Source organism: Bombus bifarius, unplaced genomic scaffold, assembly GCF_011952205.1.
Source record: "Bombus bifarius isolate JDL3187 unplaced genomic scaffold, Bbif_JDL3187 scf7180000008176, whole genome shotgun sequence".
Lineage (NCBI taxonomy): Eukaryota > Metazoa > Arthropoda > Insecta > Hymenoptera > Apidae > Bombus > Bombus bifarius.
In genome coordinates, this window is record NW_022884493.1 from 447,219 (window position 1) to 469,073 (window position 21,855).

At 33.2% G+C, this 21,855-nt stretch overlaps 4 protein-coding genes across 13 annotated transcripts; 3 read left to right on the forward strand and 1 right to left on the reverse strand.

The window, feature by feature from the left end:
• The first annotated feature begins 20 nt into the window (after nt 1-20).
• Nucleotides 21-3,613, forward strand: LOC117209412 (methylcrotonoyl-CoA carboxylase subunit alpha, mitochondrial). Of its 2 annotated transcripts, none has more exons than XM_033451463.1 (10): nt 21-172; nt 567-697; nt 774-843; nt 915-1,299; nt 1,410-1,744; nt 1,844-2,140; nt 2,311-2,523; nt 2,611-3,105; nt 3,205-3,393; nt 3,472-3,613. In XM_033451463.1, the coding sequence occupies exons 2-10, from the start codon at nt 660-662 to the stop codon at nt 3,580-3,582; spliced, it is 2,133 nt and encodes a 710-aa protein (XP_033307354.1). In that variant the 5' UTR covers nt 21-172; nt 567-659; the 3' UTR covers nt 3,583-3,613. The 2 variants fall into 2 exon arrangements, with proteins under 2 accessions (XP_033307354.1, XP_033307355.1); XM_033451464.1 differs by lacking the exon at nt 21-172 and having other exon boundaries at nt 480-697; nt 1,410-1,589; nt 1,659-1,744.
• A 299-nt stretch (nt 3,614-3,912) lies between these two features.
• LOC117209414 (transmembrane protein 209) lies at nt 3,913-6,571 on the forward strand. The gene is made up of 8 exons (XM_033451466.1): nt 3,913-4,110; nt 4,210-4,335; nt 4,423-4,724; nt 4,803-5,123; nt 5,188-5,321; nt 5,410-5,736; nt 5,817-6,038; nt 6,139-6,571. The coding sequence occupies exons 1-8, from the start codon at nt 4,064-4,066 to the stop codon at nt 6,265-6,267; spliced, it is 1,608 nt and encodes a 535-aa protein (XP_033307357.1). The 5' UTR covers nt 3,913-4,063; the 3' UTR covers nt 6,268-6,571.
• Nucleotides 6,572-6,848: 277 nt separating this feature from the next.
• LOC117209407 (zinc finger protein 658B-like) lies at nt 6,849-14,341 on the reverse strand. 6 transcript variants are annotated; one of them, XM_033451443.1, is made up of 5 exons: nt 13,931-14,341; nt 13,568-13,698; nt 13,090-13,317; nt 9,935-11,519; nt 6,849-9,836 (listed from the first exon to the last, which is right to left on the reverse strand). In XM_033451443.1, exons 3-5 carry the CDS (start codon nt 13,226-13,228, stop codon nt 7,835-7,837), a joined length of 3,726 nt encoding a protein of 1,241 aa, XP_033307334.1. In that variant the 5' UTR covers nt 13,229-13,317; nt 13,568-13,698; nt 13,931-14,341; the 3' UTR covers nt 6,849-7,834. The 6 variants fall into 6 exon arrangements, with proteins under 6 accessions (XP_033307334.1, XP_033307340.1, XP_033307339.1 ...); XM_033451449.1 differs by lacking the exons at nt 13,090-13,317; nt 13,568-13,698; nt 13,931-14,341 and adding an exon at nt 12,563-12,899 and having other exon boundaries at nt 9,935-11,514; XM_033451448.1 differs by lacking the exons at nt 13,090-13,317; nt 13,568-13,698; nt 13,931-14,341 and adding an exon at nt 12,563-12,899.
• Nucleotides 14,342-14,357: 16 nt separating this feature from the next.
• Nucleotides 14,358-21,735, forward strand: LOC117209411. 4 transcript variants are annotated; one of them, XR_004487915.1, is made up of 16 exons: nt 14,358-14,574; nt 15,243-15,443; nt 15,531-15,896; nt 16,654-16,867; nt 17,175-17,317; nt 17,416-17,669; nt 17,791-17,976; nt 19,111-19,319; nt 19,414-19,485; nt 19,564-19,801; nt 19,923-20,051; nt 20,134-20,420; nt 20,487-20,579; nt 20,965-21,040; nt 21,133-21,376; nt 21,577-21,735. XR_004487915.1 is itself a non-coding variant. In XM_033451459.1 (15 exons), the coding sequence occupies exons 2-15, from the start codon at nt 15,250-15,252 to the stop codon at nt 21,186-21,188; spliced, it is 2,517 nt and encodes an 838-aa protein (XP_033307350.1). In that variant the 5' UTR covers nt 14,358-14,574; nt 15,243-15,249; the 3' UTR covers nt 21,189-21,735. The 4 variants fall into 4 exon arrangements, 3 of the variants coding, with proteins under 3 accessions (XP_033307350.1, XP_033307353.1, XP_033307352.1); XM_033451459.1 differs by having other exon boundaries at nt 21,133-21,735; XM_033451462.1 differs by having other exon boundaries at nt 14,359-14,574; nt 21,136-21,728.
• The last annotated feature ends 120 nt before the right edge of the window (nt 21,736-21,855 follow it).

Consider the following 21,855-nt stretch of genomic DNA (forward strand, 5'->3'; position numbering starts at 1 on the left):
TATCCTTTCAACCAAAATATTCCTAACTATATAGATAGATAGACATAAGAATCATACAGGTCCATTTCATAATCAATACATTCACCACCCACAAACAAACATAACCTACGCATAAATCATAGCAACAAAAATAGTCAAACGATTGACAAATCGATACCAAAACACACAAAATGTAAAGGATCTTTTCGTAATTTGTTTAGTCCCACGCACACTCACACCATATCTAATTTGAGCGTAAAATAAACAAATTATTACGAAAAAAAAGTTAAAGCAGTGTGCTAATAGCACTAATAACACGAAAGCTGCAGTACTGCAGCACTCATGGGACGAAATTTTTCTTTAAAAAGCTATTAACGATTAAATTGGTATCTAATTGTAAAACAATCAAAATTTTCATGTTTAAATTATAGGCAGTTACGTATACATTCATATTATTATCTTATCTATGCATACAGTATATGTATGTATGTATGTATGTATGATGCGTATAACCATCGGTATAACCTCTCCGTAAAGGTTAGCGATTGCTGGCTTGCTTACGTAAAACGCTTTAATGCTTAATATAGATGGAACGAATGATAAACTTTGTTTTGAAGGCAAGAATCGGAAGAGCGTTCATTTACAGTTATTGCGATAGCAATTCATTTTAGGAGTAGATCATGCGTCTAATAGAAAAAATACAAATATCAATTTCGCAGTAAGTAAATTGTTAAGTGTGTTAATCCATTTTTTTGTATGAAATTGAATAATTATATATTATCAATAATGCTCAGATGCAGTACATTGATTCCACATAGTCGTAATTTACATATCTCAAAAATCACAACTGACCGATTTAATAAAGTAAGAATTAATTTTTCAACTCATAATTTTGAAAATTAACAGAGCTTATGCAGTTCTTTACTGTATTATAGATTCTAATTGCAAACAGAGGAGAGATTGCATGCCGTGTAGCAAGAACTGCTAAAAAATTAGGAGTGAAGACTGTAGCAGTATATAGCGACATAGATAAAGATTCTTTGCACGTAGAACAAGCAGATGAAGCATATTGTATCGGACCTGCACCATCTAGCCAGAGCTACTTAAGACAGGACAAAATTATCTCTATAGCAAAAAAGTCAAAGAGTCAAGCTATACATCCTGGTTATGGCTTTCTCTCAGAAAATGCAGAATTTGCAGAACTCTGCCAGAAGGAAAATATTGTATTTGTTGGGCCTCCAGCAGATGCAATTAAAAATATGGGAATTAAAAGTACTTCAAAAGATATGATGATAAAAGCTGGAATTCCTGTTATAGCAGGTATGATTTATGTCACTGTACAAGAGTATATACACGGATATACAAACACACATAACATATTATATAAATAAAATATTCAAATCTGATTATTATGCTATTGATAACAATAGGATATCATGGAGATAACCAGTCTAATGAAACCTTATTATTGGAAGCAAAGAAGATAGGTTTTCCTTTAATGATAAAAGCTGTATGTGGTGGAGGAGGAAAAGGCATGAGAATAGTTCTAAAAGAATCACAGTTTATTGAAGCTTTGGAATCTGCAAAGACTGAATCCAAAAAAGCATTTGGTGATTCTTCCATTTTACTCGAACAATATGTCAGGAATCCAAGACATATTGAAGTACAAATTTTTGCAGATAAACATGGAAATATTGTTCACATGTTTGAAAGGGATTGCTCTATTCAAAGGAGACATCAAAAGATTATCGAAGAAGCACCTGCAGTATGTATATGCATATTTAAACTTTTGCAATGTGAGAGACTTGACATCTTTTTAATACTATGAAAATTATAATAATATAATGATTGTTCTGTTTTGTAGCCTGGTATTTCAATAAATTTGAGATCGGACTTAGGCGCAACAGCAGTTCGAGCGGCAAAAGCGGTAGGATATGTTGGCGCTGGTACCGTCGAATTTATAATGGATCGGGATCAAAATAACTTTTATTTTATGGAAATGAATACACGTCTTCAAGTAGAACATCCCATAACGGAAGCAATTACGGGATTGGATTTGGTTGAATGGCAGTTACGAATAGCGGCGGGAGAGGAACTTCCATTAAAACAGGCACAAATTAATTTTAGAGGACATGCCTTTGAAGCGAGAATTTATGCAGAAGTAATGACAAAAGTCTTTCTTTATAAAACACATAACTTGTACCTTCGATGAGATAAAATGGCTTTAATATTTCCATTAACCAGGTTAATTTCGATAACCAATCGTGGAATTGTAGTTGATTCTTGCAGCAAACTAGCTAAATTGTATAAATAAACTGCAACAAATTGCAGGAACCAAGAAAAGATTTTCTACCGGGAGCGGGTAAATTGTCATACATGAGAGTTCCAGAAATCGCAACTGAAGCGATCAGAATCGAAACCGGAGTTCGTGAAAAAGACCAAGTATCAGTACATTATGATCCCATGATCGCTAAATTAATCGTCTGGGGAAAAGATCGAAAAGAAGCGTTGGCTATACTTAGATCAAAGTTAAACGATTACAACGTAAGTAAATTTTCAAATGGAAAATGCGTATGTATTATTTTATTAAAAATCTTGTATATTTATATTGTTTTCTGTATATATTTTTAGATAGCAGGACTAAGTACTAATATAGAATTCATCAAAGATTTATGTTCCCATTCGAATTTTTTGCAAGGTCAAGTACACACAGGATTCATAGAGGAACATTGTCGAGAATTATTTCGAGAATTACACGTGCCAAGTGAAGTTGTAGCTCAGGCTGCTCTCGCTTCTATACTTTACGAAGATACGCATTCTTTACGATCATCTCTTACAACTGTTGATCCTTTCAGCCCTTTTGCAACCGAAATTGGTTTAAGGTTAAATCACACTCTAACGCGGACTTTGCATTTCAACGTTTGCGATGATGATATCGAAGTTGAAATAAGATACATTGAACCTGAGGTCTATTCCATGAGAATCAATCAAATCGGTCCTTGGAGGAGAGTAACAGGCACATTAAAGAAAAAGGAAAACACGCTGGAATTATGTACCGAAATTGACGAAACAATTACTAGAACGAAAATTATTAAAATTCATAACAAATTACATTTATTCACCAAAGCTAGTATTTTTTCTTTTTAATATATTTTTGTTCGATTACTTTAATTCCGAAAACAAAAACGCCTAAGAACTGATTATCTTCAGCTTTAGTTTTTATAGGACCGTGAATGGCAATTTAACATACCTCCTAGAAAATTTCTTTATAATCTTGCAAAGTGTCAAAATAAGGTGGACCCGTGCAAAGCTTTAAGTCCTATACCAGGATCTGTAGAAAAGGTATGTGTGGCGAAAGGAGACACTGTAAAGATTGGAGACGCTTTACTTGTAATTAACGCCATGAAGATGGAAGTATGTTTATATTATGTTTCAAAATTATTGTAACTTCAGACATGTGTTTATGTTTCAAAGTTAATTATTTACTTACAGCACATAATCAGAGCATCCGTAAATGGAATGGTCGAAGACGTGCTATGTTCGATAGGTGACAATGTACCAAAGGATAAAATTCTGGTTAAATTAACTAAATCTGTACCTTGAAACACAAACATTATACATTATTATTGTCTTCTCTTTTTTTTATTTTACTTAATTTCTCTGAAACAATTCTTTTTTATCTTACAGTTATAAAAGATTCATAATATTTAATAATAAATTCTTATTCGACCAACGTATACGTGTATTTTATATGCAAATCAAATTTAAATTATATATACGTACTTACGTACAATATATGAATACTAATTTCAATTTTTTGTGAATTATATATTGTGCGAATATATATGTATACGATGTATATTGATATACACAATACATAAAATATATAAATTACAATTAAATGTATCAAATCAAACTACACAAACTGCCTGACTGTATTTCTGTTGTAATTCCGTTCCCAAAAACGCGCCAAAACAGTGTCGTACTATTCGTTTACGAAGATACGTTATTTCAAGAATAATAAGGTGCTTTTTAAATAATTCTTAGACTAAATTAACAAGGAGAAAAGAGAGTTGTAGGAAGAATGAGTAATTTTCGATCTCCAATGCGATACATTTCTCCGAATGCAAGGTAATGCAATAAACTAGAAATAGAGAAAGGCATTGAACGAAGGTTAGAAAGTTATTTATTCCCGGCACGTATGATCACGTTGAATAATTTTATTTTTAGAGTTTTGACTGCCAAACCTCAAGTGGAACAAACGCTTGATATAAGACAAACTCAAAATAAAGCAAGAAATAGTATTACCTGGTTTTTCGTCAACAGTTCTTTACTTGGAATCCTCGTCTTTGACATGTAAACTATTCATATTTCTTAATTAATCAATTGTTCGTTCTATCAGTAATGAAAGAAATATACATGTTTTATATGTTACGTTTTTAGAGTATATGGAGGTGCAACATATGAACCATTCTGTTGGGCTGAGTGGTGTTTGGCCTTAATATTTGCATTAAATGCTGTTTATCATATAACAAAATATACATGGGCAAATTTTTCTCTGCGGCCAATTCTGCTGAATCCTAAGCAAAGATACCTATTAGGTATATCAGAGGATGACCCCCTTTTCAAAAATGAAAGACCATCGTCTCCAAAAACTTCAGAGCCACCGGTCCCATTAAATTTATCATGCATTAGCCTCAATAGGAGAATGACCTCACTTGGGTCTACAGGATTAAGCGAATCTAGTATGATAAACTTCTTTTTTACATTCTGATATTATTCGAACCTATTTGTTTTTACCATATATAAAACTTATTTTCAAGAGGACTTTTCATCGCCGAATCAGTTTTTTAAGTACGGTAGCCCTACATCACAAAAATCGGTATCCAGCTCCAATGGATCTTTTAATAAATCTCTCAGTATTTCGGCAAATGGAAATTTAACAAGTGAAGATTTGATACAAAATGAGAGAGAACTAAAAAATTATTTGGAGGAAGCTCACCAAAAAAAACATGTTTTATCAACGGATATTGATCAGCCTTCCAATTTGCTTAGCTCATTTTGGTCGCATCCAGCGATTAGAAGCCCCGGGGAAGTTTCTCCATTGTTAAGAAGATGTGCATACCAATTAGCACCCATTATTGGTAGGAAAGAATATATTTTCTTTCTTTGATAAGATAAAATTTACGATGCTTTCTTTTCTCGTAGATAAATCAAAATCAGCTAGTCCTGGGAGCGAAGAGGGCAATTCACCTAGGGGTATATTCGGCGCTCCGGATGTTTGGAGAAAATATAGGATCGACCCAATTAAAGTAAACGAATGGACAGCTAATCTTCGCATGGCAAGTAAAACAATCAGATATTGAGTAAATTTCATTATTTCCAAATATACGTACATATATAAAAAGAACATTGTATCAACTATTTCAGTGGATTAGCAAAACAGTTATTGAACGTGTAGCAACCGAAATTGATAATGTTTGTTTGGCATTGGTCCGTCATGGTTTAAGCGATTCCCAATTAGGATGTGTTGGATTGCATAGATTGAGAAAACTTGCACAAGCACCATTTTTAGTATTTGCTATTCCTACTTTACCAACTTTAGTACCTTTTTTAGAACTTTCTAACAATCAGGAATATTTAATTAAGAGAATTAAAATTCTTGCAAAAGGGGGTTCAATGAGTGAATTCAAGTGGAATGGTGGAGGATCTCACAATGATAAAGAATGGGATTCTAGCTTGCCAACTGATTCAGCGGTAATTTAATTTTTTTGAATTTTCGTAAAATATTATCCAGATACAATCAACAATATGTATATATTATTTTATTTCTGCAGATAGTTATGCACTTGGTGTCAACGTATATGGATACACAATTGGAAGCCCCTCTAGATCAACCCGATGCACGACCATTTACATCGAGGTATATGGCTAGATCAGGAATAACTTTACCACGTAGCAAAGGTCCCGTGATAGTATGCCAATCTATAAATCCACCGCATTACAGTTTGGCACATTCTGGAGATTCATTGCCTAGCGATTATGAGGAAATACAACGTGTAAGTAGATTCAATTAAATTTACTTTATCATCACGTTCACTTACTTTAGTGTAATATTTGCAAGTTGAGACTAATTCTTTTCTCCTTTCTCATTTTTAGGGTAGGAACAACTTATTTCATACACTTCTGTTATTTTTATACATTGTTAAGACAAGAGATCACGGTATGTTAGGCCGTGTTAATTTGGGTACATCGGGTATAAACGTTTTATGGGTAATCGATGGTTGAATATCTGAAACCCTAACAAGTGATAAAATTACACCGCGCATATTCGACTACATATCATTTCTTTTTGTTTTTCTTATTATATTTCTTTTTAACGATTTGTTTGTACTTTTATTGTACATTTATCTTATTTGAATTAAAAATATTTTACGCGCGTATGTATCAACAGAAGGAGCAGAAATCTATTATAACCGTTTTGATACTACGAATATGTTTTATTCACAGTACTTAAGTATATGTACAAATAAATGATAAATCACGATCCGCATACATTGGAAATAAAATTTTAATATACTGTTGAACAGCATATGATTGCTGTTTTGCGCGCGTCTTAAATTTCACTTTACAAATTTTATTTGAATACACATGAATACATATTAAAACAACTACCGCAGAATTTTTCGCGGAATTCTTAAAACTGTCATCATATGACCAAATAAATGCGTCATCCTAGCGGATCGTAAATGAATCTGCATTCCTATTCGTGTTCCATCGATATCATGCCACACGCAAGGAATGCAATTACTTTCAACGTTAGCATTAGCGCCACTTTCTATACAATCTCATAATTATTTTTTTTTTTATTTTGTTTTATTCCAACGATCGGAAATCCATATGTCGTAAAAAATTATGTTGCACTTTTCGTACAATTTATAATACATTCTTTGGATAACGGTTTCTGTACATTTAAAATCAATCGGTATATACACCGTTGTTATGTCATGATAAAATAATAATAACGTATTCGATATACAATTAAAAAGCAACAGATTCGTTTGTACGTTAGTTTGTAATTCTGTAAGTTGAAGATGATAATTTTTGAAGGCTAAGCTGTGTTTCACGAAATCACGACACCTTGACGATATCAACGATTGATCCGTTCAGAGTAAATTTAGAAAGAATTATCGTTGAGATCCTCTTACATTTGTATTATTTTAAAATGACATCATATATGAAATTAGATGAAACGTTTGATGGTTTCCAGTGAAATACGACAACAAAATGGATTTCATAAAATATTTCTGTACGACTTTTGTACCTTTTGTTCAAATATACGTGTGTGCGTGTATACACGTATATATTTACGCATATACATATATATTTGCGTGCCTACAGATCGCAATTATAATTGTTTTTTAATCAACAATAACCGACGAGAAAAGAGACACACATAGACACAGTAGAGGGACATGTACGCATGGGCGTACACATACACACATAAATCAACAAGTGTTTAAATAAACTGATTCGAAACTATGTGATACAGGATCTCTTGTTTTCTTTTATGCTCCGTTTAAGACGACTCCGTTACATACAAGTAAAACAAGTTTTCATTCAACTGCATTTTTGTTTCCTTTCTCCTTGTTCTAGATTTTTACAACAGCTACGACTCATATTTAAATATAAACAGAGATATACAATGTATAATACAAAGTCAAAGACAGTATTTCAATCACATTTTCCCTCTCCCTCTCTTTCTTTGTTGTGATGCTGAGAAAGAAAGTTTTCGGTTTACGAATGGAAATTAAAAAAACAATCTGATGAATACATAGAAAAGTTCTATCCCAACTTATGATGTAGTAAATATTTTGGTTCCTTCTGGTAATATTACTTCCTCACCGACATCCGTAAGAGTGACTGTAAGAGGAAGGATCAAAGGCATTAATATCTCTTGAAGTTGCATAACTGTTTGTTGAGTGGCGACTGATTCAGGTTTAGTGATAGTAATGGTTTTAATATTCTGTGCCTTTACTATTTGTCCTTGTTCAAGAGTAGTCTGTTGTAGCACTCTTTGTTGATTTTGAGGCGTAGCCTGTACTTGCGCGGTTAGTGTTTGAGCACGATTTTGATTCTGAACAAAAGTTTGTTTACACCTTTTACTATGAGCGTATCGACTTCCGTTGTTGTTAAACCGTCTATCGCAGGTTGGACAGGCATAAGGTCTTTGACCAGTATGAATGAAGACGTGTTCTTTGAGCGACTTCAGACGACGGAAGTTTTTCGGACAGTACTTACAATGGTATTTAGCCTCGCCTGTATGCGAAGTCAAATGATTAGCAAGCGTATCGGCTCTAGCAAATGCTCGTGAACAATATTGACAAACATACGGTCGTTCTTGGGTATGCGTTCTCATGTGCATTTTCAAATAAGCGTTAGTTGTGAACGGTCGCGAACAAACTTCGCAAACGTATGGTTTTATACCATTATGTGCTCGAAGGTGTGCAATCAACGTGGTCGATTGCGTAAAACTTTTCGAACAAATTTCACAAAGGAATCTTTTCGAGCTGTCCGTTTCTTTATTCTTCTTGAAAGTTCGGTCATGCTTTGACAAATGATTTGTCAACTGTTCCTCTTTAATGAAACGCTTTGTGCATCGTGTGCACTTATATGGCTTAATCATGTTATGTTTAGCTACGTGTATCTTTAAATGTTCCCTTCTATAAAATTTTTTTGGACATATATCACACAGATACTTTTTTCCTTCGTGGACTTGAATATGTCGTAAAAGCCCTTTTCTCGATGTATATTGCTTGTTACATTCCGTGCACTCTAAACCTACGATATCAGTCCTTCTCTTCCTACCAATCTTTTCACCTGGTTTTTTCTCCTCGGGTCGCGGTTCGATATCTCTCAGGTCTTCTTCCGTAAGAATGCCTTCGGTAACATGTTTCGATCTATGTTCTCGCAGAATCTCATTGTTCTCAAACGTGTCTCCGCAGATATTGCACTTTCTCACTTGATCGGGGTTCTTCTCCGAACACTTATCATAATGGGCTTTTAGTTTGTCTTTGCGGTAAAACTTAACATTGCAAATATCGCATTCGAAATTCGGTTCTTCGTGCAACAATTGATGACGTAACAATGATTTTTTCGTGCTGTATCGTTTTTTACACTTCGGGCACTCGTGATTATCCATTGGCCAATCCAAACCACTTTCAAAATCCGAATCATAATCGTCATCTCTATTCTCTTTATGGTACATCTCCTCATTAGCGTAGTCCCTTTGCCAATCTTTCTTATCTGCCGATTGCTTTTGCTTTTCCGACTTGACCACTCGTTGTTGCTCGTCTTTTACATGTTGCTCCATATGTTTTGTTAACAATTGCTTTGAACTGCATCTTTTATTACAACTCGCACATTCCAATTCCTTCTTATGATTATGTCTCTTATGCGAGGATATTTCTCGCTTATTCCGACTATAATTATTATCTGTAACATTAGCGCGATTAATTCTATCGATATTCTCCTCTTCCTCGTCGAAATCTTCCAAACCATCCTCGGTTTTAATTTTATCGATAATTTTTTGTGCAGCTCTCGCAGCAACTCTTTTAATACGTTTATTAGGGTCATATTCTTGTCCATGAAGGAAAGTTTTATGATTAGTAGCTATAAGATGATTGCGTAAAGTAAGTTCGTTACCAAATGTTTTGTTACATTGTGTGCACTTGTAAGTTTTTACACGTTCATGTTGCTGTTCCGTATGTTTTTGCAACATTTCTTTCATTGCAAATCGTTGGCAACACACCTTGCAACTATAGTCAATCCCCGAATGACGATGGGTCTCCATGTTTCTAAACAATAAAATGTTTCATCAGAATGATAGACATGTGCAAGACGATTTTCCTATAATAACATAATATACATTGCAACATCTTTAGTTCTTACCTACCTATCATTTTTCTTCGATAAATTATTTTCTGTTTCCAGCAATCCTGGTATTGATTTGTTTTCCATCCTGTGATTCCTGTCTATGCTATCTTTATCCTCTGTCTCGTAATCACACGTTTCCTTACTAATTGAATACTCTGCATCCATCTCAAGTTCTTGTTCAGTTAGAACACCTTCAACCACGTGTTTCGCGCGATGATTTCTTAATTTTTCCAGTGAATCGAATTCTTCTTCGCATATACTGCAACTGAGAACAACATGCGAAATCGCATGCCTTTGTAAGCCACGTTTTGTATAAAATTTCTCTGCACACTTGTCGCATGCAAACGTTTCTGTACGGACATTGCGATTCTCCTGTTCCTCTTTTTTAATCAAATTACCCACTTGTCTTTTATCGTCGTAGTCATTGTATTCATCGTCGTCGTCATCGTCGTCGTCGTCGTGGTTGTCATCATCATTGTTGTTATTGTTGTTATTTCCTGCTGCTCCTCCTCCTTCGCCGCCGCCGCCATCACCACCACCACCATCACCGCCACCGTTATTGCCTCTTTTCGCCTCGTTCCCTTTTTCTTCCTCTCTATGCTCTTCTGGACCCACCTCTTTTTGTTTGACTTTTTTCCGATACTCGTTATCCAAATGCCGACGTGCATCTTTATAATTATCAAGATCTAGACTATGTTCGTCTTCGTGGAATGATATTTCTAAGGGCATTGATTCTTCCTTGCCCTCTTCTTTCTCCCTTTCATGTTTTTTCAAATGTTTACTAAACGAGGTTATATATATGTATTGCTTGCCACAATGCGGGCACTTGTTTGATCTCTTACCCGATGGAGGGGACTTTGCAACATTATAAACGTTCTTTTGCGGTGTATCCGGTGTTTTTTTCAGAGACAATACCTTTCGAACTTCTTCGTGAGAATGCATATGCTCCTTCAAAACATTCTTCGACAAAAACTCTTTGTCGCACAGATAACATAGAAAAATTTTTTCCGATTGATCAGAGGACTGACCTTTTTTCAGTCTCGAGCTTAAATTCAAATTTTCAAAATAGTTTTCCTCGTCGGAATCTCGTCTCGTTTCAAAATTTCGCCGAACTAATTTACGTTTGCTTCTTCTCGTTTCATTTTGACACTGAGAATCTGTATCTGGCTGAACAACCGTGTTCGTAATATCCGATTTTTCTTCTTCTTCATCTTCCACCTCATCTTCTTGTTTTGTCGTTGCATCAGCTGCTTTTACCAATAGATCTACGTACTCGGTGCAATCCTCCCGCTGAAACGATTCTCCGGAGGGATGTTGATGTTGATGTTGATGTTGTTGATGATGATGATGCTGTTGTTGCTGCTCCTGCTCATTCGTGCTAGATAATATACATTCCTGCTGCAATATATAATCGTGTTCTACCGTTGAAATATTTTCAAGGCAATCGTTATCCCCGTTTTCGTGTTTTAACATTTCTTCGTTAATGGGAGCATCTATGATTACTTTAATGTCCTCTTCTTCATGACTCAGGCACTCTCCCGATGTCTGCTCTGTAGCGATAGTTTGATCGATTACCTCCTCCATTACCGCGTTCGAGTTCTGTTCTGGGAAACGCGAAAGACTCGTTAATAACGGTGTTCGACTAAATAAATACTGCCGGCCATGCGAATTCACTTTACCGCAAGAGAAAGACGCAAAAAGAAAGGATTGCAAGAGAAAAAACAGAGAATCACGAACACACGTGTTGACGAGTCGAGAGTAGCATCGCAGCCTACTTTAGATGCAAGCCATGGTGAAAATAAATTTGGCAACAATGTTTATAACTCTCGCCTCGGTGTAAACATAACCTAGTCAACATGGCCTCTCCAAAAGTTTCGCGCGAGTTATGAAATGCTGTTATGATAAATGACACTAAATACTAATGCAACGAGACAATTATAATTCAATACAATAGAATGTATAACAGCGTATACCTATAACAATATATATATGTATACATAGCGCAGATTTTTTCTATATTTATAATCAATATATACATGTGTAACACAGTTGAATCTAAAGTCAAAATTTTCAAATATTTATTTCGTATCCTTTATTTTATCTTTTACAGTAGTAAAATACAGTAGTGTTATATAGATTTTTATCATAGGACCTAATAAATGAATAGTGTCATAGCATCACTGTGTTCTCAGTTTTAAGAAAAATTGACATTACTTTAGAATCAAATAATTCTCTCTTTCTAAAAAATACAAAATTATAAATTCTTGCATCAGTAATGGTAACGTATCACAGCAGTTATCCTGAAGTGGGAAAATATAGCATATCTTTTATTTATTTAAATACTAATACGAATATTTCCATTCTCATCTTTATTTACAACAATTATAATACTGTTTTAGAGATAATTTTTTCTGCAGTATTTTCTGTCAATTTCTCTTGCCACTGATTTTCACATATATGAATGCACTTAACCTCTTTCGCTTAACGTTAGTCGTCTCGTCTCCTTTATACCTTTACCTTTGCTAACATGTGACACTTTTTTGTCCATTTTTAGAAGCTTTAATTGTATTCAAAGATGATTTTAACTTGTTTCATGCTCATGTTCGTATTTAAAACTACTGTAAATACTTGAAATACAAGTACTTACATGTATGTATCATACATCAAACTCTTCCATGATTATATATCATAGTATTTAGTACACAATATATTATGATATTTATACATTAGTTAAATATACAATAATTATCACAAGGATTAGGGGTATATCTTGAATCAATTTCAATAAAAAACGTTAATCACAATCCGTTCAAGCACATATATATATGTATGTACATACGTATTGCACTTCAACTGCAATATTAAAGTAAAAGATTTGATGTTTGTAAAAACATTGTTGCCGCATCGTTCACCATGGATTATATCTAATATCTAACGTAGGCTATTGTTGCATACAAAAGAGAGGTGTACGCAGAAGTAGGTATTACGCGAACGAAGTGTTACGTTATCATGTGAACTTGACTTTATGTCCATAAACAATAATATATAAATTAAGCGCGCGACACTTGCAATATTCAGTACGGAAATACAGAAATGGTATAGAGAAAGTGAGGAAGATCTACTAAATTGCTAATTCCCTATGACTTTTAAGAATTAAACATTGAATTTTCTTACCTTTCGCACTCTGACTTTCTATGCAAATACTAATGCGTGTTTTGCATCTTCTGCATACAAGTATTGACGTGGTACATATGATTTCAAACTTCGCTCCTAATTTACATATCGATATCTGTAAATCTGAAGTTACATTCATGCGTTGACAGCTGCTCCGTTGGCATCGAATATGGATTTCGAGTTGTCACAACATTAAGCAATTTCAAACTTAAATTAACCTAAAACGATCTAAATGAACGATATTAATTGTTACAAATGAAATAGAAAGATTACAAAGTTTTCTTTTAGTTTTTGGATAACATTTTTCCAGGTTTTGACTGTACACATTTTGACCTATTAACTGAGTCCTCTATTAATTACAAAATATCTATAATGACGAAATTAAAAGTTAATCGATTATTTTTATCAGAAATAAAATAACATATAAAAAAAGTAGAGGACTTTTTTACAATAAAGTAATAAATAAAGAAATTATTACATCAGGAAGATCGACAATTAGGGAGTGACGGGTTAACTCGCCTTTCTCGGCTAACGAGCTAAAGCATAGATTCTTATTCATAGGTCCCAGTTAATTCCTTGTAATATACGAAATCTATTTATGCACTTTGTCTGTAATTATAAACAGCTTTTAATACATTTTATCAGTTACTTTTCTCTCATAAGTAAATTCACAGACAAGGTATAAAATAGATCTATGATCCAATGCATTTAACATTGATAGTTAGTAAATTTTTGATATAAACGTCTATTTATGAAATTGCAACTAAGGTATAGAGAGAATAAGATATTTTATAATCGCAAATAAAATATAGAATTCTGTATTTGTACAATATTTGTTTACCTTTATACAGATATTTATTTCACGGATGAATAAAGATTGTTTGAGATTATTCTGATTAGTTCCTTTCCCAATTTGATATGTTCTGACTGCATAAATAAGTCTTCATTTTTGAAATTATTAATCGAACGATTGGTTTAATTAAACTTTTCTCTTATTTTTTGCCTTGTTACTCACGAAACTTTAACTTTCGTGAACAAGTATTTACTATTTTTAATATAGAAAAGTACTTTTATTATTCGAGTTCAGGTACATTATGTTGTTTGTGCCCATATCTTCAACACATCATGATAACCATTGTTAATGACAATTACATACAGCTTATTGACATATTTTAAATCAAAAACCATAATTCAATTCTTTTTAGTAGCTTTTTGAGGTATATTAAACTAGGGAGAGTGTAGAATGAATCATCGAAAGATGCGCGCGCACATAGGTACGGCTATTCGTCGTTTTCTACGCATTGCAACTTGCAAGCTCGTGTTAGATCTTGAAGGAACATAAATGTTGACAGATATTTTAAAGTTACCACGAAAATCATCATCTTGCATAACTTACATTATAAAGCGAATATTTTTTTATCTTCTTGAATGCACGACATATCGAATCACTTAGGAAGAATCGCGAATCTCTTTTATATATTTTCGGTGAGTTCTCTATAAATAGAAAGATTTTCGAGAAAGTTAGTGGCGAGATTAAATTTTGATATTAATATGTGGGTGTATATACTTAACGTTTAATGTCAGATATATCTATGATTTCGACAAATATTTATCTAAAAGTGTTTCAAAATGCATTGTGTCTGTGTTACGAAAGTATTATTAAGATTAATTCTTCTTACGTATCAGACGTGTATACATTATACGTGTATGAACCGAGTGCCAAGATATGTATATGTATAAATGAGATCAGATCCTAGATCATCTATCTGTGTCTCTCATATATTAAATATTGGTTTCCCTTAGTGAAGTAAGAAATAGGAAAACAAATAGATATTTTTTGATTGTGCATATGATATAGCAATGTGCGACATGTGCAGCGTATCGCGCTAGGAGAGGTCCAGTAAAAAAAAACAAACTGAAATCAATGAGAGAGGGAGAGAGAGAGAGAGAGAGAGAGAGAGAGAGAAAAAGTGTGCTTGGTATAAAAGCCAGCAGAGAAGGATTCTGTTTAAAGATCCTTCAGCAGGAGGGAAACTATTTTTAGCTTATATACTGTGCACCCTGATGGATTGTAGTTTTTGTGACTTTGTATCTATCTCTATTAATATAATTTTTTTTGTTAATCTCTTAAAATAGATTATTTCTATTTTTAGCAAAACTATGGAGAATGAACAACGACATTATGAATTACGAAGTGGAAGTAGATCACGTTCTAGAACTCCTTTGGTGCAAACTTGTGTCATGAGTGAACCAGAAACTCTAGAACATCATTATCATTTAAGAAGTTTAAGTCAGGAGAGATCTCATACTCCTGGAGAAGTTGCAAATACTAAAAGATCTGGTCCTAGAATATTGTATGTATTAAAAACATATGGTTGGGAGACTACAAATTTAGACATGGTTTACGCATAATCTCAACTATAATTTGAACATTATTATAGATCTGGTAGTAGCAGTAAAACAAATGATCAAAATGTGGAGGCTATAGTGGAAAGAAAAAAAGAAATTCTCACTGTTGAAACAACATTGGGGGATAAAAATAAGCGAATTGAAAATCCTTCTGTCTATACAAAAAGAGGAGAACGTCGATCTGAACGGCAAAAGGCAAAAAAACAGATATTTGCAAATGGTCAAACTGATAACAAGGAAGGTTCATTTGAACATAAAAGCGGAGAAAGCCAAAAAAACATCTTTCCACATAGAACTATTACTAGTGATTATTCTTCAGAGGAAACAGAACAAGAAGAATTGTCTGATAGATCATGTTCTGCGCATGAAATCTATAAGCAAGCTGGTGATTGGTGGAAGTATGTATTTGTGAAATGAAGGTCATGATGTTATATTATTGTGTATTTATACACGTTCATTGAAATTTAATTAATTAATTTCTTATATAAGTTATAATTTCGTATAAATAAGTTGGCTGAATTTGACTTTGGAGGACATAAATTCATTGGCCCCTTTTTTTATATGTTATGATAGCTTTCAACGAGTAAGATCCAAAAATACAAATATTAACGTTGGAATCTGATGATCCAAAATATATCTGTACGTAAAGTTGAGCGTTTTTAGCATATTTTATACGTTATTTTAACGCCATGTTGGCTTCTGTTCGTAATTTGTCCAATGAGTGGAGTCGCTGACCGTACACAAATGCACGTGAGTTGTGGCCATTTTGTGGCGGGATTTTGAATTGTGTGTATTGGACTAGGGTTTGGTTATACTTTACCCTTTGACCGCCGTGAAGCGAAATTCAGTTCAATGCTCATCTGTGCGGACCAATCAGATGATAGATAGAAGCAATATGGCATCTCATACTAACCTGTAAAATACGTTAAGAATGCTAAATTTTACATACGCATGATTTTTTAATTGGATTCCTAGAATTAAGACTTGCATTTTTTGATTCTATGCCTCAAAAACTATGAAATGACAAAAAAAGAATTCAATAATTCTATGTCCCCTAAAGTGAAGTTAAAGCCAAGCGGCTGTTACGAATGATTAATTTTATTTTTATATTGTATCATATGAAACTATTTTACATTAGTTATTAATGTTTGTTAGTGTATTTCCTAAAACGGACTACACCTATTCTGAAAGGTCCAAGTGTCGTTATGAAATAGCGCCAGGTATACTAGCCATGCCTAATATGTCACGGCGATCCATCCATTCAAATACGCAGGATTCTAATCGATCCTTGCATGTTCCATCTGAGAATGTTGTATATGAAAGAACAAATATCGGAAACGAGAGAGGAACAAAAGCAGAAGATTCTATAGTAAGTACAACAATTTGATTCCAATATTATATTATAGATGCAGAATTGCAAATAATACATGATTAAATACCGAATGGATGTTTACGTTAGAGTATCAATAACGAATAAAGAATGACTTAGAATTTTTATTTGTATATGATAAAAATGTGTTGTACATATATGTGACTCATAGTACGATTGAGGATTAATGCAAAATATTTCATTAAACTACAAATATATCCTTATTTATTCACTTATTGGTATTCATTTATTGGAATTCTACATACATACATATAATTTATATCTTATTCGTTACTGTCTTTTATAGTTTGTTAATGAATATTATGGAGCACATATATCAAGTACGGATAAGTCTAAAGCTCAATACACAAAGACACATATAGAACAGTACCGTTGTCACAGGGAAGTAATTTATGCAGAACCTACTAATTCAACGAATTCACAATCAAGGTTTGTTATGTGTTTCAAATCTTTATGTGCAATAAATGTACGAAAATCATTCTTAAAGTTATATGAAACCATTTAAAAAAAATATGTTTATTTCTTAGGCAATCGTTGAGCTCTGATTTACCATTAAAACGTATTGATTCTCGAAAATGTAGAATTACATCTGCTGTTGATTCAGATACTGAATTAGAAGAAACAGCTTCAAATAACTATAGCCAAAGAAGCAAAATAACACATCAGTTTACGAGTTTTATACTGGTTACTGCTTTATGGTTTAGCAAATTCCTTGAATTTCTAAAGCTCAAGCCAGTCAGAAGAAGAGAATATTATGCCACTTATGAATATCAAAGATATGGTATTTTTCAATTATTTAACATGTCTATAAATGCAATCTTCTCATAATCTCTTCATATTTTCTTATAATGTAACATAAAATGAATAATTTATTAACACATATTAATTTTATGTAATTTCAGAATCTAGATGGTCCAAGATTTGGAAATATATTGACAGTCCTTTGCATTATATTTATCTTTTTATGGTCAGGGTGTTTTTCTTTGACTCGTGGTTGTTGAGTCGTGTATCCAGTATTAGGAGATGGATGCATCAGAAAAACCCAATACTGTTTTGGATTGCTTTATTGCCATTGTTTCTTCTTACTGGTAAATTTTATAACCACTAAGTCACTGTAAACGGTTCGTCAATTAAGAAATTCGTGACTTCATATCGATATTCTTTTATTTTTCTTTTTTTTTCTTTCCTTTTTATTATCTGCCATTTTCACCCACAAGATCGAGTTTTTGCCTTGGCATCTTCGGGAAGACCGGTGAAACCTATCCTGGCGTTTCTTTTTCTTTTTGTTTCAGGAACTTACATCGTGCAAAAACAGTCCTTTATCTGTCTGGATTCTCTGCACAATATTCCCTATGATGTCACTGAGACGACCTATCGCATCTTTAACAATATTATCAGTTTAACGTCTTTTCAAACCGATTTATTTATTGAATATATAAAAAAAATTAAAAATTTGTCAGTACATTTTCTGCCCGGTGTGAACGTGTCTTTACCCGAGATGCCTTAGCATTGGTTAGAATTTGATCTTTTCTTCAAAATTTTTTTATTTACCGTCTATATAATTTGTTTTATTTGTAGTTTATAGTGACGTGGGATTTGGTTGAACTTACTTTATATTATATTCATACATATATATATACATACATACATATATAAATTTATGTATGTGTGTATGTATGTTTGCCTTGTGATGCATAACTGACCTCCCGTAATTTTTAAATAAAAAGTGACAGATTGTAATTGATACCGAAAGGTATTATCATGTTATGTTTTCGATATATTTTATGCATTATTATTTATTACTAGTCATTATATGTTTTTATCGTGTATATAAATGAGTTAAATAACAATAGTTACCAAAAATTTATTCTTATATATGCCCGGTGCTGTGGTATCTGTAAAAGCACGTTCATATGCAGTTCAACGCGTTCGGAGAAATTGATGTTCGTAAACATCGTAATGTTATCAACGTAAAACAAAAAATAACTGTAATCAATGAAATCAAATGATTAAATTTAACTATGGGAGAAGGATAGAGGGAGTAGGATTACTTCACTGGCGATGTAGAATTGGAGTATTCGTGCTTCACAAGGAATATGGATGTAATCTCTATATCTTGATATCATCGGAATGGTGAGTCCCTTCGTCTATCCTTCTCTCGGTATTTGTATCAAGTTACAAGATTAGCAAAACTTGAAGAAGATTATATTTTTATATTTCAGGTTGCTGGTGTTTACCACATCTTTCAGCTCTATTTCCTCAAACCAAAGTAATTACGCGGGAATTTGGAACTGGACAGGAGTTAGTTGCAAGTGAAAAGCAATTATTTTTAAAGGGGGAAATGTTTGGAAAAGAAGATAATTTTGAATCGATCACCGAAAAATTACACAGTAGGATCAACAACTTGGAGGATCGAACTATCAAACAATCTGTAAGGCTCTTTGTTGACATTTAATTACACAATATGAAAAGTTTGTTAGTTTTTTTAACGGATTAGCTACTAGTCATATATTTAATATACACAGGACCGCCTTTTCAATATAACTCAAGCGCTGGAGCGGCTTAAAGAAAGGGGATATATCTGGCCAAAAGATGATGTAAGTTTAAACAATTTGTTCGTAATACTTTTCGATGTAATATTATCTGAACTTGACATTGTATTTTGTTTCTTTCAGAATGAAATATTATTGTTGGAGGAGAGACTGAAAGAATATAAATTAGCTGATATCTATTCTCAAGAAATTGATGTTATTAAGTCTCAGTTGGAGAAACTGAAAGAATTTTATTCGGAGTTAAAATTATGCTGTAGCACACGTACAAATCATATTACTAGCGAAGATTTAGAAAAACGCATCGAAATGGTCTTAATTGATCATTTCGGTACGTTGATGTCGAACGCAGAAAAAGTTAAAGGTACCCGATACGTAATAATCGCAGTACTCATTTAAAGCGAGTGAAATATTCATGTTCTTAATTATGTATCAAATACAACGGGTGTGAATGCAAAGTGTATGAAAAATAATTCTTTTTACAGTTCGAGACAAATCATGGATTGCGAATGATGTTATAACGGATGATCGCGTTCGCGAAATAGTCAAGGAAGCCATAAAAATATATGATGCGGACAAAACGGGACGTGTTGATTATGCTTTAGAATCTGCCGGTGAGTTTGTCGAATTCAATAGATTGATTCGGCTCAATATTGTTCTGACTGGATAAAACATATTAGATTTTTTTATTAATAGGTGGTCAGATCATTAGTACACGTTGTACTCAAAAATACGATATAAAAACTAGGGTAGTCAAACTGTTGGCTTTTACATTATATCATGAAAATAATAATCCTCGTACAGTGATACAAGGAAATCCAATACAACCAGGTGCTTGCTGGGCATTTCAAGGCTTTCCAGGATATTTATTAATTAAGTTACGAAGTTCTATTTATGTTACTGGATTTACAGTTGAACATGCACCGAAATCGATTTTACCCAATGAAGAAATGAGAAGTGCGCCTAAAAAGTTTAATGTCTGGGTAAGTAAGTCGACTCTTTTATAAGTGAGGTATACAGCTCAATTCTACATTCTCATGTTGATATAGGGTTTTGTCGATGAAAATGATTCTGAACCTGTATTGTTTGGTGATTACGAATTTGCAGCTTCGGATGATAATCTACAATACTTCCCAGTTGAAGTAAGTTACTTCCTTAATGCAGTAATTTTATTAGATCATTCTGAAAGTAAAGATGGCTTTGAATTTCTCGTTGTGAAAGAGTATACCATCACGAAAATTCATTATCCGTGAATTCAAATAAATACTATTACGTATTTTTACCAACGTTATATAATAGTATTTACCATATCGGGTACTTTCATGGCCCAATTTCGCAAGTGTTATTTAGAAATGTTAAATCAAAATCAACAAAATCATACAACAGAAATCTACGGATATCGCCAAAATACATTCGTTACAATGGTGCTTATTTATGTTTTATCAAGGAAGCTTCAGGATGATCCAATTACATACTTTGCATTTTCTTAAAGACTCGTTCTAATATAATTGATATTTTACAATGCAGAATACAGCAATCAAGACACCATATGAATATGTGGAATTAAGGATACACAGTAACCATGGACAACTTGAATATACATGTTTGTACAGATTTCGTGTACACGGAAAATCAGTTTAAATTTCTTTTACTGAAAATTCAAGTGCAAAATTCTTTTGAATATTGTAATTGTAGCAGGAGTGGATTTGCAATTCGATTCATATCAGTCAATAAAGGGAGTAAGTAAATGAGTCGGTGAGTGCGCGTGAGTCAGTAATGAGTGTCAGTGGAGAAAGGGTTGGGAGGGAAGAAGATTGGAAGGGAGAGCCATTGCATGTTGTGCCTTCAATTACTCTTCGATATAACAATAACCATCACGATTTAAGGAGAGATTTATTCTTTAACGCGTGGAGACATACGCAAAGTGAATAAAGCGAACGTAAGTTACCGTTATCATACGTAGACAATACAAGCCTAAGTGTATATATGTATATGTGTATATATATATACATATACATATACATATATACGTAAGTACATGGAGTCGATTATTTAATCATTTTCTTTCTTTGTACGAGTGTTTATACTTCTTTTCCCTCAAGTTTTATCATCAAGCACAAATGTAACAACTGTTTTCAGCGAAATGTACAAAAAAACACAAGCTGTTTTTCGAAGAACCAATTAGATAGGAATAAAAAATGAAAAAGCTCAGCGTCCTAAATATTACTCAAAGTTCAGTATCATTATGTTTCTGATATCGTACAGTTGTAAAACTCACACGACAGTACAAATTGTAAAGAAAAAAGCTCTGCCTAATTTCAGGTACATAAGTATGCAGTGTTTCTACGATAATTTTTATTATACTAATGCGTTTCATAGAAATCTAGTATAACATGTTTGATAATATATTTGGTTAGC